Source organism: Mus pahari, chromosome 4 (genome assembly GCF_900095145.1).
Source record: "Mus pahari chromosome 4, PAHARI_EIJ_v1.1, whole genome shotgun sequence".
NCBI lineage: Eukaryota > Metazoa > Chordata > Mammalia > Rodentia > Muridae > Mus > Mus pahari.
Genome location: NC_034593.1, coordinates 87,996,399 through 88,011,243, shown reverse-complemented (window position 1 = coordinate 88,011,243; position 14,845 = coordinate 87,996,399). Strand labels below are relative to the sequence as shown.

Below are 14,845 nucleotides of genomic sequence, written 5' to 3'. Positions count from 1 at the left end.
CTTTCGTTCCGCGGTCATTCCTCCGACCAAGTCCCGCCCACGTTTGTGAATTTTTGTTTTCACTAAGTGGTGTCTCTGGAAGAGGAGTGGCACTCAAGCTTAGCAGGGCTCGAAAGGTGACCGAGAACGAACTTTAGACGAATGGAGTATGAAACAACTGTAAAGTTATGTATTTTCAGATTTATTATTTATTTATTTTTACAGAAAATTTTATGTATAATATTTTATAATTTGTGTATGTCTCGGCAGAGATTCGTTTCTTGATGGTTTTTCTGGTCTGGGTGTTTATACTGTCACAAAGTTCTTAAACAGTTTGTGGTAAGAGATCAGCAAATAGGAGCTGGAGAGACTGCTCAGGGATCAAGAGCTCTGACTCTTCTTTCAGAGGACCGGAGTTCAACTCAGCACCTGCATGGTGGTTCACAACCATCAGTGACTCCAGTTCCAGAGGAATCTGACACCTTCTTCTGGTCTCTCCAGCCTCTCCATGCACATGCTGCACAGGCAGGAGTGGAAGTAAACCACCCCCACACATGAAACTTTTAAAAAAGATCAGCAATATATATATATATATGAACAAATGAAGAAGTACAGGACTTGGGAATCACATACACCATTCAGCCTCCCCAAGTCTAGGTTCTTGGCTGCCTCTGTCATGGTATAGGCTTTCCAGTAACTGGGTTTTCACTTGCTTTTGAAGCAACCTCTAGGCAATCACAGGTAAGGAAGAGTCCTCAGCTCTGTTCTTTGGTGTCCTCATCAATGAGATAGGGATATTCTTGGTCTCAGGAGGGTTTTTGTGAATATTAAATGAGAAGAACGTGGAAGTAGAGGGGTTTTGTAAACTTAGAAAAGAAAGAAAAGAAAAGAAAAGAAAAGAAAGAAAGAGAAATTATACAAACATACTTATTACATTAGTAATAACTATTCTTTGCTAAATGATTATAGTTAGTGTCTTATGATTATCTAAACATTTAACTAAATGACTCTCCTCCAGACAGTGTCTTGCTGTGCAGCTCTGGTTGGCCTAGAACTCACCTATGCTGGCCTTGTATCTACAATCACATCCTCTCTTGCTTGTCACAGCTCACACCTAGCATTTGGCAACCTGAACCAATGTGGAGTGGAAATCAGTTTTGGCGTGTATAATGCCTTATTTGGTAGAATCATAATATATTTAGAATAGTCTACAGAGACCTCTATCTCTAACTTCTTTCTTCCACTCAACAATGATATGTCTTCTACCACGATCTCAAATAATTGTCATTGATCCCGATAGAATAATTTTAGTAATAGGGAATAATGACACAAATATTGGCAATAAGGCTATGGCCATGTGGGTCCGGGGAACAGCGAGAGCAAAGCAGAGAATGTAGAGAGACTCTCCTGTGGAAGCATCACCTGCCAGTAGACTGCTGTTGGCCTATTGGCTGAGACAGGAAATAGGAGTCCCAGAGGGGAGAGGGATTTCTAGGATACAGTGAGGCAAGGGAAGAGATTCGCCTGACCGCTGATGGAGAGATAACTAACCACGTGGCAGGACTTAGACTAGAATAAGTGGGTTGATTGACTTATGAGCTAACAGAAATTAGTCAAAGCTTTTGGCTTAGGCGATATTTATGAATAATTATTCATAGATATTTCAATCTCAGTGTCATTATTTCAGAGAGCTTGGGTGCAGGTGGAAAGCCTGTGGATATAGTAGGAGGCGTGTTCAGAGAAGCCTATGGACACAGTGGGAGGCATGTTCAGAGAAGCCTATGGACACAGTGGGAGGCATGTTCAGAGAAGCTGCTCCTTGGGTTTGTTTCAGTCTGTGCTCTCAGCTTTTCAAGGCCTATGTGCATGTTGCCTGAGTGTTTCTCAGATGCCAATGCTTGTTTTAAATCCTTTTTTAAAATTTTTAAATTTTATGTTAGCACAGAAAACAGTAGGTTAATTATGGTCTTTTCACGATCATTTGCCATTTATCATTGTTTCTTCATGATAAATCCCACGCCTCTTGCTTAGGCTTCTTGGGGTTGATTTTAGTTACAAAATTTCTCTATTGGGTCAAGTCCTGCCCCACCCCACCCCATGCCCAGTGCTGAGGAGCCAACCCAGGCCTTGCACAAGCCAGGCAGACACTCATCCACTGAGTTACATCTCCAGCCTTCTACCAAGCATTTCTTGTACCCCTATGTTTTCCTTTTAAGTGCACAGCATGATTCTTGTGCCCTCAGACATTGGAATTGTTATTTCAAGGGAAGGTGTGGTCTTCTTAGGGTGCTCAATGGGCAACCGGGAAAAGCTAGTATGGCATCTGATCAGATCCTCAGACCTTAGGAACTCTGAAATCTGAGTCACTTTTGCTTCCAACTCGATGCACATTATATTGTTCACATCTGTTAGTGATGTCAAGCTCTTGATCTTTGACCCTTTGAGCAACACACAACCGTGTAGTGATGACCAGCTCTGTGCTAGAGCCAGGGAAGGCCCTCCTTGACTATTTTACACTGAATAAAAAAAAATAAGAGAGAGAGAGAATATTCAAATTGCTGAAGTTCATGTTTACCCTTCACCTGCCTAAAACCTGACAACACACAAAGTTATGAAATGAGTCCAATTCTAGACCCTTGGCAGTGGGAATGAGGAGAGGCAGGGGAATGACGCACAGCTAGCCATGCTAGAAAATTCTTGAAACATACCAAGCAATTGAACAATGCATATACCCAAATTAAATGAATATATATTAAGCTTCTATGGCAGAAGACTTGATTAGAGCAATAACAGATATTTCCAGGTGGTATCAAAGAGAGCAGGACAGTTGTGTAGTCAATTCAGCATGTTACCCACCCATACGCACTAGTGCCTCTTCATGATTTTTTTTTTTTTTTTAAAGAACACTTTCTTACAGATTAGTACATGGTTCCCAGGCTGAGTATCTCACTTTTCAGTCTCCACTTCTAAATGTAACCTCAAAAGAACGTTGAATTCTGGCCTACATAATGACTTTTGTTCTGATTGGTCCTTTTCCGTGACAGTCAACTCAGTTATGTTGTGTTGTGTTGTGTTGTGTTGTGTTATTATTTTTGGTCTGTGTTCCCCCTTTGGAGATGCCTCCAGGCATTGCAGACTCTGAGTATACAGGGTGTATGTGTGGGTGTGCGGTGTGTGTGTGTGGGGCTTTGGGGGGTGTATCATGGCTTGGGGTTGGGGTTGCAGCGACACCAGTCTATACTGGTCATTAAGCGCAGGCTACTTTGAATTGCCTTCCCTGGCTAAAGCTCCTTACAATCTCATTTACACAATCCCTCTGTTCACTGAAGTGGAAATGGCAAAAGAAACGAAGCATGTGCTGTAGGCCAGGTGGGAGCCCCTGTTTAAAATCACTGCCGCGTACAATAGCATGGTTCAGATACTGGACCAAAGCAAAGCTGCCCTCCGCCTTCTAGAAGACAGCTGTGGGGTCTACCTGGTGTCTTTGCTTTGTCGGGGAAACAAAGGAGAAAGCAGGGCCAGACCACTCGTCTCTTGGGTTGATAAAGGGGTTTGGCAGACCCCAAAGAAAGGCTGAACTTCAGCGTCAAACAAACAAACAAACAAACAAACATGCCTTTTGCACTACAAGCCTCTAAACAGTGTAAAGAAAGTGTTAGCTGGGGGCTGGAGAAATGACTCAGTGGTTAAGAGCACTGACTGCTCTTCCAGAGGTCCCAAGTTCAATTCCCAGCAACCACATGGTGGCTCACAACCATCTGTAATGGGATCTGATGCCCTCTGCTGGTGTGTCTGAAGACAGCTACAGTGTACTCATATACATAAAAGAAATAAATAAATCTTAGGAAGGAAGGAAGGAAGGAAGGAAGGAAGGAAGGAAGGAAGGAAGGAAGGAAGGAAGGAAGGAAGAGTTAGCCCTTAGGGCACAGGACCTGGAGCCTACCACCGTTTCCGTGTTTGTAATATTGGTGAATGACTGATATGTCTCAAAGGCTGAAGAAAATCCTCACTGGCTCTATACAACCCAGTTCATAGCAAACAAAGGCATGTTCTCTATCTATTTCTTTCATGCTTCCGACTAGTGACAAGTAAATATTTACTGCTCAATTACTGTAAGCACTAACAGACACTGGCTTATGTAGAGGAGAAATGAAACAAACTACGAAGCTTTGCTGACAGGGGTCACATTCTACCTGGCCCTGTCTCTGTCCTCTGACTGCAGGCCCACCCCCAGCCAACTAACCCTATTGCTTCCCCTGCCTCAGCGTGAATTATTAAGGAGTCGAATGGTAGATTCCTCCATGTACCCGTTCTTCTGTCCTTAGGTCCTAGTCTCTGCTTTCCTGGTCTCAGAGGACTTAGTGGCTTCTTAGAGCCCCAAGTTCCCATCTCAACTGCTAATGACTCAGTAGCCTCCTCAGATGCCTGCCTGCTTGTCTCCAAGTCTTCCAGCTCCTGTTTCTTTTATTCCACAGTCTTTACTCATCTAGTGGTTTAGTGCGGCTGAAATTACTAAATTACTTCTGAGTAATTTCTTTTTGATATCTTGAGGTTGTATCTTTCAGCCACACCTACTCTCTTTTTTCTCTCATGGTCATTAGGGAGTGTGGTCCCAGCCAGATACAAAGTTCTATGCACTGTTCCTCTATGGTGGCCTTCTTCAAAGCCCTTGGACAGCCATAACCGAAATCCCAGTTTTAGAAGCAGCTCCCAGAGAGATAGCTCAGAGGTTAAGGACACCAGCTGCTCTCGCAGAGAGGACCCGGCCTCCAAAGGTACCATGAACAGACATGGTTCCCAGACCTACATACAGGCAAAACACCCTTGCACATTTTAAAAAGCATGTTAAAAGATCTGTTTGTGTATCTTGTCACTTCTTACAGATATTAAAATGATATTAAAATTGAGCTAGAATTTTAGGTGATTAAGACATGATAATACTTACTTTTTTAAAATTGAAAAATAAACAAAAGAGTTAATCTGAGAAGTATTGATACCTCTCAATGCATGATTGATTGATTGATTGATTGACTGATTGATTGACTGCTTGCTGCTTGCCTGCTTGCCTGATTTATACAAGGCATCTCACTATGCAGCCCAAGCTAGTCTTGACTTGAAGATTGTGCCTCAGCCTCCCAAATGCTGGTGTTACAGGTGTGTGCCCAGATCAACACAACTTTCGTTATATGTCAAACTAAGCAGGGGAAATGGATTTAGATCTGTGTTAACCCAAAGGTATTGCTAATATCTCACTCCCCCCCAAATAGGCAGGCTTACCCCTTTGTCTGAAAAAACCAAAATAAAGAAACAAACAACAACAGGCTTTCCCCAGATGGGACGACAGCTGCTTACTACACAGAAGTAGTAAGCATCTCACTGGATTCTAAATGAGCAGGTACAACAGAGCCCACAGGAGAACCTAAGCCTTTCCAGGAGGTGGACGTGATCTTGATCTCTTCGCCTACCTTGGCCTACTGTGTTGTCATGGTGATCTCAGCAGCTGAGATCTGGGCCAGATGTTCCTTCTCTGCCAGCCTTTAGCTGGGAAGAAGTTTTATCTCTGTATTCTTTTGGGGGGGCAGGGGTGGATGTTATATGATCCAATGTCTATCTTTTTAAATTTTACAAATCATACACACACACACACACACACACACACATAAGTAGCATGATACAGGCTGAGCAGGATGTATTTACATATTTAGGAGTGTGTGTGTGTGTGTGTGTGTGTGTGTGTGTGTGTGTAACAACAATGATAAAAGAAGCTGTGAACTTGAAAGAGAGCAAGATGGGGTACATGAGAGGGTTTAGAGAAAGGAAAGGGAAGGTGAAAATGATATAATTATATTATAATCTCAAAAATAAAATAAGTAATTTTAAAAATATATTTATTCACTGTGTTTGCGTGTGTGCTCTCAAATATCCCTCTACATACAGAGTGATTTTTTTGTTAGGGTTTTTGATGAATTTCATCAAATGTTTAGATTTTTTTTCCTCACAGCATTTCAGATGGCTGTAATTAAAAAGCAGGATTCTGGGCTGGAGAGATAGCTCAGTAATTAGGAGCTGGCTGCTCTTCCAGAGGATCTGTGTTCAATCCCCAGCACCTATATGGGGGGGGGGGTGGTGGCAACAGTCTGTCACTCCAATTCTTGGGACATGGTGCCCTCTTCTGGCCACCATGGGCACTGCATGCATGTGGTGCACAGTTACACATGCGAGCCAACAACCATATATCGAAACAAACACATCTTTTAAAGAAAAAACACGATGCACACATAGGTGTGCGTTTCACCTTTCACATGTTTGTTTATAATAGTGGATGTGCATGAGAGCACATGCTTGAGCAAGCACTAGCACATGCACCTGTGCTATGGCATGCGCTCGGAGGTCAGAGGAGCAACCGAGGGGATCAGTTCTCTCCTTTCATCGTGTGGGTCCCAGGGATTGAACTGAGGTCATCAGGCTTGGCAGCAAGGGCCCTCGCCCGCTGAGCCATCTTGTCAACCTTTCCCCTACTTTTGAGTGTGATTGCTCATAGCTCTCATATGCGTATGCTTGCCCAAGTGTCCATGCTTGCAAAACTTGTTGTGATTGCCTGCCTATCTTACTAAGTGTACTATGACGTGTCTACCATTTTGTTTCTTCAGTAAATCTTCTTTTGAAAATATAATGTCTCTCTGCATAATAATAAATATAAATATATTATTTTATTATGATAATTTCATTATAATTAATGCCTTGTGCATGCTGAACGTTTGCTCTTCCTCTAAAATACACACATGGCCTGCAAATAAATGTCATGTAAATAATTTTAAAATTATCCTTTCTAGAATCTTATTTTTGCAAGTGGGGTCTTTCAGCTTTTTAGCATCTGATATTATGACGGAAACACTTGTTAACTATATGGCCTAAAAGACTTTGGTTTTGATTTCCAGTCACCATAATCAAGCCCACTACTTCCCACTCCCCCAGGTCTCCTTATTCTTTCTTTCTTTCTTTCTTTCTTTCTTTCTTTCTTTCTTTCTTTCTTTCTTTCTTTCTTTCTTTCTTATATGTAAGTATACTGTAGCTGTCTTCAGACACTCCAGAAGAGGGCGTCAGATCTTGTTATGGATGGTTATGAGCCACCATGTGGTTGCTGGGATTTGAACTCAGGACCTTTGGAAGAGCAGTCGGGTGCTGTTACCCACTGAGCCATCTCACCAGCCCCCGAGGTCTCCTTATTTCTGGCAAATTTCAGAGCAGATTGGACAGATAGTGCCAGTTAGTGATGTTAGCGACACAGTTTCCCATGCTCTTCTCCCCCCAACATTTCTAGCCCCTCCCCTAAGCTTGTCCCCTGCCCAGGAACTCACACACAACGCCCGGTGCTGTGGAACTCTGTGGTATATGAAACCAGCTGCATGGTCAAACGGTCTGTTTCAACTGGAGAGCTGTCTTCAACGCATTTATGAATTGAAACGGCCTCTACTACTTCTGACAGACACCCTTCTCTTGTCTGACTAGAAGTTTCCTGAAATTCCAGCATCTGAGAGGTCCATGTTCCCTTGTCACATGTAGAAGACACCGGTCTTGATGTCCCCAAATACTGCTTCTACACCATTCTCTCTCCTCTTTTGGGTACTGAAATTGCATATCCGTTGGATGTTTTAACTGTGCTGAGCTGGTCCCCGGCTCTCTTCGTAGCCTCTCTCCTTCATCTTAGATGGGGCTATCACTCAGACCACGGATCCTGACTTCTGCTGGACACACCATTAGGAAACAAAGGGTTCTGCAGTCGCTACTCTTCTCTGCTGTGATGAAACACCACGGCCAAGGCAACTTACAGAAAAAAGGGTTTGCTTAGGGGAGCCCATCATGGCAGAGAAGCATGGAAGGTGTGGGGCCGGGAACAGAAGCCGAGGCGCTCACATCGTTAACAGAAAGCATGAGAGCTAATTAGAAAGGCCATGGAGTCTTTAGACTCTCAAAGCCTGTCCCAGTGACATACTTCCTCCAGCGAGGCCACGCCTCCTCAATCTGCTCAAACAGTGCCATGAACTGGAAGTATCCAAATGCCTGAGACAATTGGGACATCTCACTCAAGCCACCACAGATTCCTGTTTCCAGTTACTTACAGTTTTAGAGAGTCTGGCGGCAGCGACATCATCATCAACACCATCATCAACACCATCACCACCATCATCATACTTTTCAGTTATATACTGAAACAAATTGTCCATGTTTGCATTTTGGCACATCTTATCTTCCTAGTTTTATAAGCGCATTAAGCCTAGTTATTTAAGCTCCCTGTCAACTCTGATATCTGACTCTTAGTTGATTAGAACCTTCTGTTAGTCATTTAATCATTTGGATTTGACTTTTAACACGGTTCACAATTTTATATTGGGTTTGGACACTGATACAGAAGCAGAGGGGCTTCGGCTGGTATTCTCTGCCTTTAACGAGTTACATTTCCCCTCCCCCCCACAGATTCCCAGAGTACGGTCTTCCCTTTTGTGGTCTCAGTTGCAAGAGCGGGTGTCTCTGTATCTTAAGGCTTGAAGTGCAGCTTCTGCTGGGAGCTAAAGCACTGCTTAGCTCGTTACACTCTGACTAGAGTCTTCTGGTGGATTCCTTGGTGTCTTGTCTTGTGCAGGCCAAGTTTAGTCTCGAGGTACGCCCCCAGTTTAGTGAGGATTGTAATCTCCATGGGTGGGCTCTTCTGAACTTTCTCCCTTCCTGGGAGCTTTCTGCAGTCCACCCACTTTGACTGCCCCGAGATTTGAACTTTTCCTGGAGATGGCTGATGTCTTTTACCTGGACTTTGTTATCTTGTACCTAGTGTTAAAAATCCACTAAAGATGGAAAGCCCAGCATAACCACAGTGCTCACGAAGCACAGCTTAAGAACCATAGGTTCATGTCCTATCTGTACTGGACACATTTTGATGCCTTCAAATAAAGATCCCGCATTAAACTGGATGCAGGTCTCATGTACAATTGTTACTTCCTGTATATTTTTCAAATCCTTTTCTCACAGTGAGAGGGTTAATTTGATATGCTTACCCCATCTTTGCTGGAGTCAGAAGTTCTAATACTTCCTTGTTTTGGAGTTACTAACATTTCACTGAACTGCTTATCTGCCTCAAGTATGGAAAATATGGCATTGCCTTTTTGAATTATGGAATTTTGTTCTTTTAAATTTTTGTATTAGGCAAAAACCATCACCAAGCAGAACCAAAGTCTAAGTATTCAGAATCCTAAGCCATGATCAAAATATGTTATTTATAAATCTAGAGCCGTGTAATGGGGAAGGTTCATTAGCCGTTTGTGGATAAGCCATGCAAATCCAGTTTCAGCCCCGCTGCTCACCGCCTTTAGGGTTAACCCAGAAGGCTCTAGGAAATGGTTGCGCAGAATCCTGGAGTGGAACCCGAGAAATCGGATGTCAGTGTCAGTGTTTGGCCTTGGAACTAAATTCCTTGAGGGGAAATTTTCTAAAAATAGATGTGGGCAATGCATCTGGTGTGGTCTTTAGACGCGGGATGTGGTTTTTGACCGAGCAACTGTCAAATGCAAGAAGACTGGGAGTTTGAGTGCAGGAAAGGCAGGGTGAGGCCGGCCCAGCACAGCCCTTGCCTGCTGCCATGCTGGGTGGACACAGGTGCTAGGGATCTGAGCCTGTGCTGTCATCCTTATGCACGAAGCCATCTCCTAAGCTTCCGGTAGCGTATATGTTGTGGGGAAAATGAGTCAGTAGAGATTCAGTTGACATTTGGATGCTTGCATCATGAACCTTTACTCTTGCATAATTTTAGACTATTTGGATTTGGTTTTATACACTTAGATTATTTCTTGTCTTTCTCGGGTTATTTTGTCTTTTGTCCTCAAGTCAGTCCCTGCTGCCAGGGTCACGCTCACACAATTGCCCTTTACCCCTCCTTTCTAAACCCATTCAAGAGTGCCGAAGGACTAGGTGAATACAGAAACAGGGCCATGAAGCAATTCGATGTGTCCCTCTTCCCCAGATGTGTAACAATTTCTGGGGAACTGAAACAGTACTAAGGGCTAGCAATCCAAACAGCTCTGGAAAGCAAATAACCTGTAACTTGGTCCCATCAGCCCTTTCTCAAATTTACCTTAGGATCCTGTAATAGATTCTTAGTGGAGGTGATCAGGACAAAATGTTATGGTACCACACTTTCTCATTTTTATCTAGTAATGCTGAGATTTTTATTTTTTTAAAGTGGGCATTCACAAATTACTACTTTCCTTATGCTAACTTCCTTTGTTCTGAGTCAAACCCAGGTTCTCACGCATATTAGGCTCTCTCCTTGAGCCACTCCTACTTTGACACTTTTTTTTTCTCCTTATAAGCTTTGAATCCACTTTAAATCCCAGTCGTGAAAACATCTAGTTCTTATTTTATGTGTTAACTTTCTAAAGTTAACGAACTTGTGTGGTTTTCATTTCAATCTTGCTGGCTGGTGTTGTGTAAAAAGGTTTGTCTAATACACGACTCCATGAATGAAATGGGAACCCATTACAGAAAACCAGGAGGTAAAGCATATGCCGCAGATGGGAGCATAGACATCAAATGGTTCCATATAAAGCAAACTTCATGAGAAAGCCTGAAAAAGGCTCAAAGACAGAAGGGCATTTGGGGATGGGATAACATGTGGGTCGGTCACAGATGGAGTTAGTGCCCAAGGAGAAAAAGGAGATACAGACTAGAAGATTTCACTTCAAATGCTCTGGTAAGATAAACAGCCCGGATAAGATAGATTGGAAAGGCCAGAGAGATGGAGATTAAGACCCTTGAACAAAAGGACAATGAGATACCCGATCGATAACTTCATTTTCTGGAGGCAGCAGCAATCATGCTAGGGAGGAGCAATTAGAGATAAAGCTGGGTGACGAAGAACCAGAGGCTGTGTGGATGCGCCAGAGCTCTATATCCGGCAACATTCAGGCTTGCGTCTCTGGTAGCTGGGTGGCTGATAGAGCTGAGATTAAAAAAAAAAAAAACAAAAACAGATCATTGAACCATGGGGGACTCAGGGGGAGGGTCGGTGAGGATAAGTTGGGCTTTGTTTGGGTTGAGTCCATCATGGCCGCTGCCTAAGAACCTTTCCATCCACAGTGCCCAGCCACAAAGACAAACTTTGCTTGCCTAGCAGCCTGGTGCTGCATACGAGAGTGTGGGAGAAGCTTTCAGCATTGCTGGAAACTGTCTCATCTCTGTTCTTTGGGGAGAGATGTGGAGTATAAGAAGCAGGCTGCTGGAATGGCCACCTAGGGAGGCTTTAGTATACCTATGGGTTGTGTGTTTGTAGGTGCTGGGGACAGAACCTGGACCTTGCACACAGTGTATAAGTGCTAACCAATGGGTTATCTCCCTGTCCCATTTCATTTTGTATTGAGACAGGCTAGCCTTGAACTTCCGATCCTCCTGCCTCTGCCTCCCTAATAGTTGAGGTCACAAGCATAAGCCAGTGTGCCTGGGTAACTTGTTTCATTTTGAGACAGGGTCTCATTATGTAGCCCTGGCTGTCCTGGAACTTGCTTTATAACCTAGACTGTCCTGAAACTCAAGGAGATCCACTTGCCTCTGCCTTCAGGGGTGGGGATTAAAGGTCTGCTCCACCACACGTGTGTGTGTGTGTGTGTGTGTGTGTGTGTGTTGTGTTGTTTGTTTTTAGATGACGGCACTCACTTGGACTGATGGTGGATACTATTTGTTAGGAGTTCTTAGAAAATGACCATCAGAAAATCTCAACTTGGAAAAAGGTAACAGCTGTTCAGGACAGTGCTCCCCGTCTCCAATAACCAAAGAAAATGCTGAAACAAACAAGCAAAACAAGATTCTAGAAGATGGGACAGAGAAGAGGCTAACCAACAAGCTGGAGTAGTATTCTCAGGAGTCAGCAATAAGGGACAGTTTAAATTATAAAAGGATGAAGCCCGGCGTGGTGGCGCACGCCTTTAATCCCAGCACTCGGGAGGCAGAGGCAGGCGGATTTCTGAGTTCGAGACCAGCCTGGTCTACAAAGTGAGTTCCAGGATAGCCAGGGCTATACAGAGAAACCCTGTCTTGAACCCCCCCCCCAAAAAAAAATTTATAAAAGGAAGGCCAATTTAGGGAGGGAGAGGAGAGAGACTTCTCAGAAAGTGTCTAGAGGTTTGAGAACAGGAGGAACTTTTAAAAACTCATCACAGTCTATTTAGTCATTATTATTTATCTCTTTATTAGATCTCTGCATGAGTGCGTGTGTGTGTGTGTGTGTGTGTGTGTGTGTGTGTGTGTGTGTGACACAGAGTATATGTAAAGGTCAGAGGACAACTTGAGGGTGTCAGAGTCTATCATGTGGTTCCCAGGACTGAACATAGGGTTTAACAGAACATGCCTTTACCCGCTGGGCCATCTCTCCAGTCAGGGACTTCTTTAAGCTTAGAAACTGGGGAAGGTGACATTGGAATGCACAGAACGAAAAGGCAGTAGTGAGGTCTGGAAATGACAATAGTGCCAGGCTGAGGTCACAGATGGGGAACTAAGCGAAGCGGAGATGCTAGAGGATGCAGGGCAGCTGCGTGTGCAGCAGAAGGACCAAAAGCGCCTGGGCGGAGCAGTTGGCAGACAGCCTCGCGGGAGGCAGAACCTGGCCGCGTCTTCGCCACAGCCGCAGCATCTGGGTTGGATGCTCTTCCACGCTGGGAGGATGCGCCCGGGCAGCCGGTGAAACCAAGAGAAACCAAGCAGAGATCGTAGCAAGGGCACAGCGCCCAGGCCTCGGAACCATGAAGCGCACGGACAGCGGGTCCATTTGCAACCACGCGCCGCCGCCGTGCTGGGCTCACCACGCACCTCGCCAGTCTCCACGGCAGTCCTCCAGCCGGGAACGACGACCCCAAGAGCGGGCTGGGAGCTGGGCGGTGGCGGCAGAGGAGGAGGAGGCAGCCTCGGCAGCACCCTGGATGAGGTAAGACATGGCCAGCATCTGCCGCTGGAGCAGGGGAAGCTGCAGCGCTCGGGTGCTAGTGTGCTGTGGTACAAGGGTGCTGGTGCGCGGTTCGCTGGACAGGGTTGGGGGTCATGGCAGGAGATCTACGCTGTCAGGGGAGCTTGTCACCCAGTGACGATTACTGGGGAAGGTTTGGCGAGCACGCTAGAGATGGGGAACCCAGGAGTGAATAGGATCGACAGGACAGGATTGAGCAGAGCAGGAAGATGCAGCACTGATGCACAGGAGAAATGGTGGGAATCCAGGTTTCTGTCCTGAGGTCTTTGCTTGATCTGTACCGGTGTGGGTGAGGCTGGAGGCAACACCTGCTGGGCTGAGCCAGAGGAAAGGTGACTCAGGAGCTGGGCTAGTAAAGGGATTTGCAGAGCGCTCATCTTTGCCTTTTCTTAGTTTCTTCATTCTTGGATATTTATTTATTTGCCTTAGCTGGAAACAGCAGGGAGATTGGTGAGTCCGGCCTGGGCCTGTTGGCTGGATGCTCTGGGCCGGCTAGCTCCACCTGAACCCAGACCCTTCCTCCACTCTGGCCTAGAAAACACCCGGCAGATTAGGTCCCGTGTTCATCATGTAGCAACAGCAAGAAGAAAATCTGTCATATTAATGTTTCCAAAGGAAGAGACAGATTGTATGGCTGCCATTTTTAAAGTAAGCATGTCTTTGACATAGAATTTTTAGCTCCTCCCTCTGTGCCCCCACCCCACCCCACCGTGGGATGCCAGTACTAATCATTCAAACTGAAAGGCAATGGTGGGTTCCAGTCTTTGCTTTGGCTTTAACTAACTGAGACTTTTCTAGGCCTCAGTCTCCTATGAATGGGACTGGGGTTCGGATTACAAGAGTTTTGAAGTCAGAGTGGAAGGGTTGCTGGGTTTGTATGGCATGCTCCGGAGTTGGCTGGCTCTGTGAACTAGAAAACAGAGTCTGCCTATTCAAAGAAACTTAATTGCTTTCATTCATTGTACTACCCCTGTTTATGCAAGAAAATGTAGTCAAAGATTCCATTATACAGTAGTTAAAGGGATCATGTTTCTATTAAGAAATGCGTAATAAATTATTGGAAATTAAAAGATGAAGCAAGAGACATTCATATACATATATAGTGAAACTTTAGCCCAAATGTAATTATGTTTTAAAAATGTGAGTGAACTTTGACCAAAAATAAATCTGCATATTCACATACACACGATTCTAAAGCTTCAAAGCTTCTCTCCTGCTCTCTATATAGTAGCTGAACTTTCTGTCTGGAAAGAAAGAAACACTCATCATAGAGGGTGATCTCTCTCACTGTCATTGACAATAGACATTTTATAGGGCTAACTAACATATGATTCTCTAAATTATGACAGTAAGGTGCTGCAATGTGATCTTCTTACGTAGCCCAGTCTAGCCTCAAATTCATGATCTTCCTGCTTCAGCCCCCTCAGTTGCCTCAACTGATATTATAGGCTTGCACCCTGCTGTTCATATATGTGTAATGAGCTAGCCTGGGCCACACGGCAAAATTATGTCTCAAAAACGAAAAACAAAACCCCAAATCCCGTAAATAAATAAATAAATAAATAAGAATCCTAATTATCCCATCATTGTTTATGTTAACTAAAAAGCAAATAACTGTAATTTCAAATAAAAATCAATAAAAAGCCAAATCAAAGCTGCATGGTGGTGGTGGATGCCTTTAATCCTGGCTCTCAGAGGCAGAGGCAGGCAGATCTCTGTGAGTTTGAGGCTAGCCTGGTCCGTGTTAGAACATATTACCTAAGGCTGGATAATTTATAGAGCCCAGAGATTTATTTCCTTGAGCCGGGAGGCTGGGAATTCCAAGGTCAAGGAAGCAGCAGCAGGGATTGCCTTCTTGCTGTA

The 14,845-nt window shown here is 44.4% G+C and overlaps 1 protein-coding gene across 5 annotated transcripts in view; it reads left to right on the top strand.

Annotated features, from left to right (window-relative positions):
- The first annotated feature begins 12,648 nt into the window (after nt 1-12,648).
- The window catches only part of LOC110320361 (myomegalin), a 196,246-nt gene continuing 194,049 nt past the window's right edge, over nt 12,649-14,845 (top strand). For 4 of the 5 annotated variants that reach the window (XM_021196322.2, XM_029537270.1, XM_021196321.2 and 1 more), the window contains exon 1: nt 12,649-12,943. In XM_021196322.2, the coding sequence (XP_021051981.1) occupies nt 12,762-12,943 (182 nt within the window). In that variant the 5' untranslated portion in view covers nt 12,649-12,761. The remainder of the gene's footprint in view (nt 12,944-14,845) is intronic. The other variant, XM_021196324.2, reaches the window with a different exon arrangement.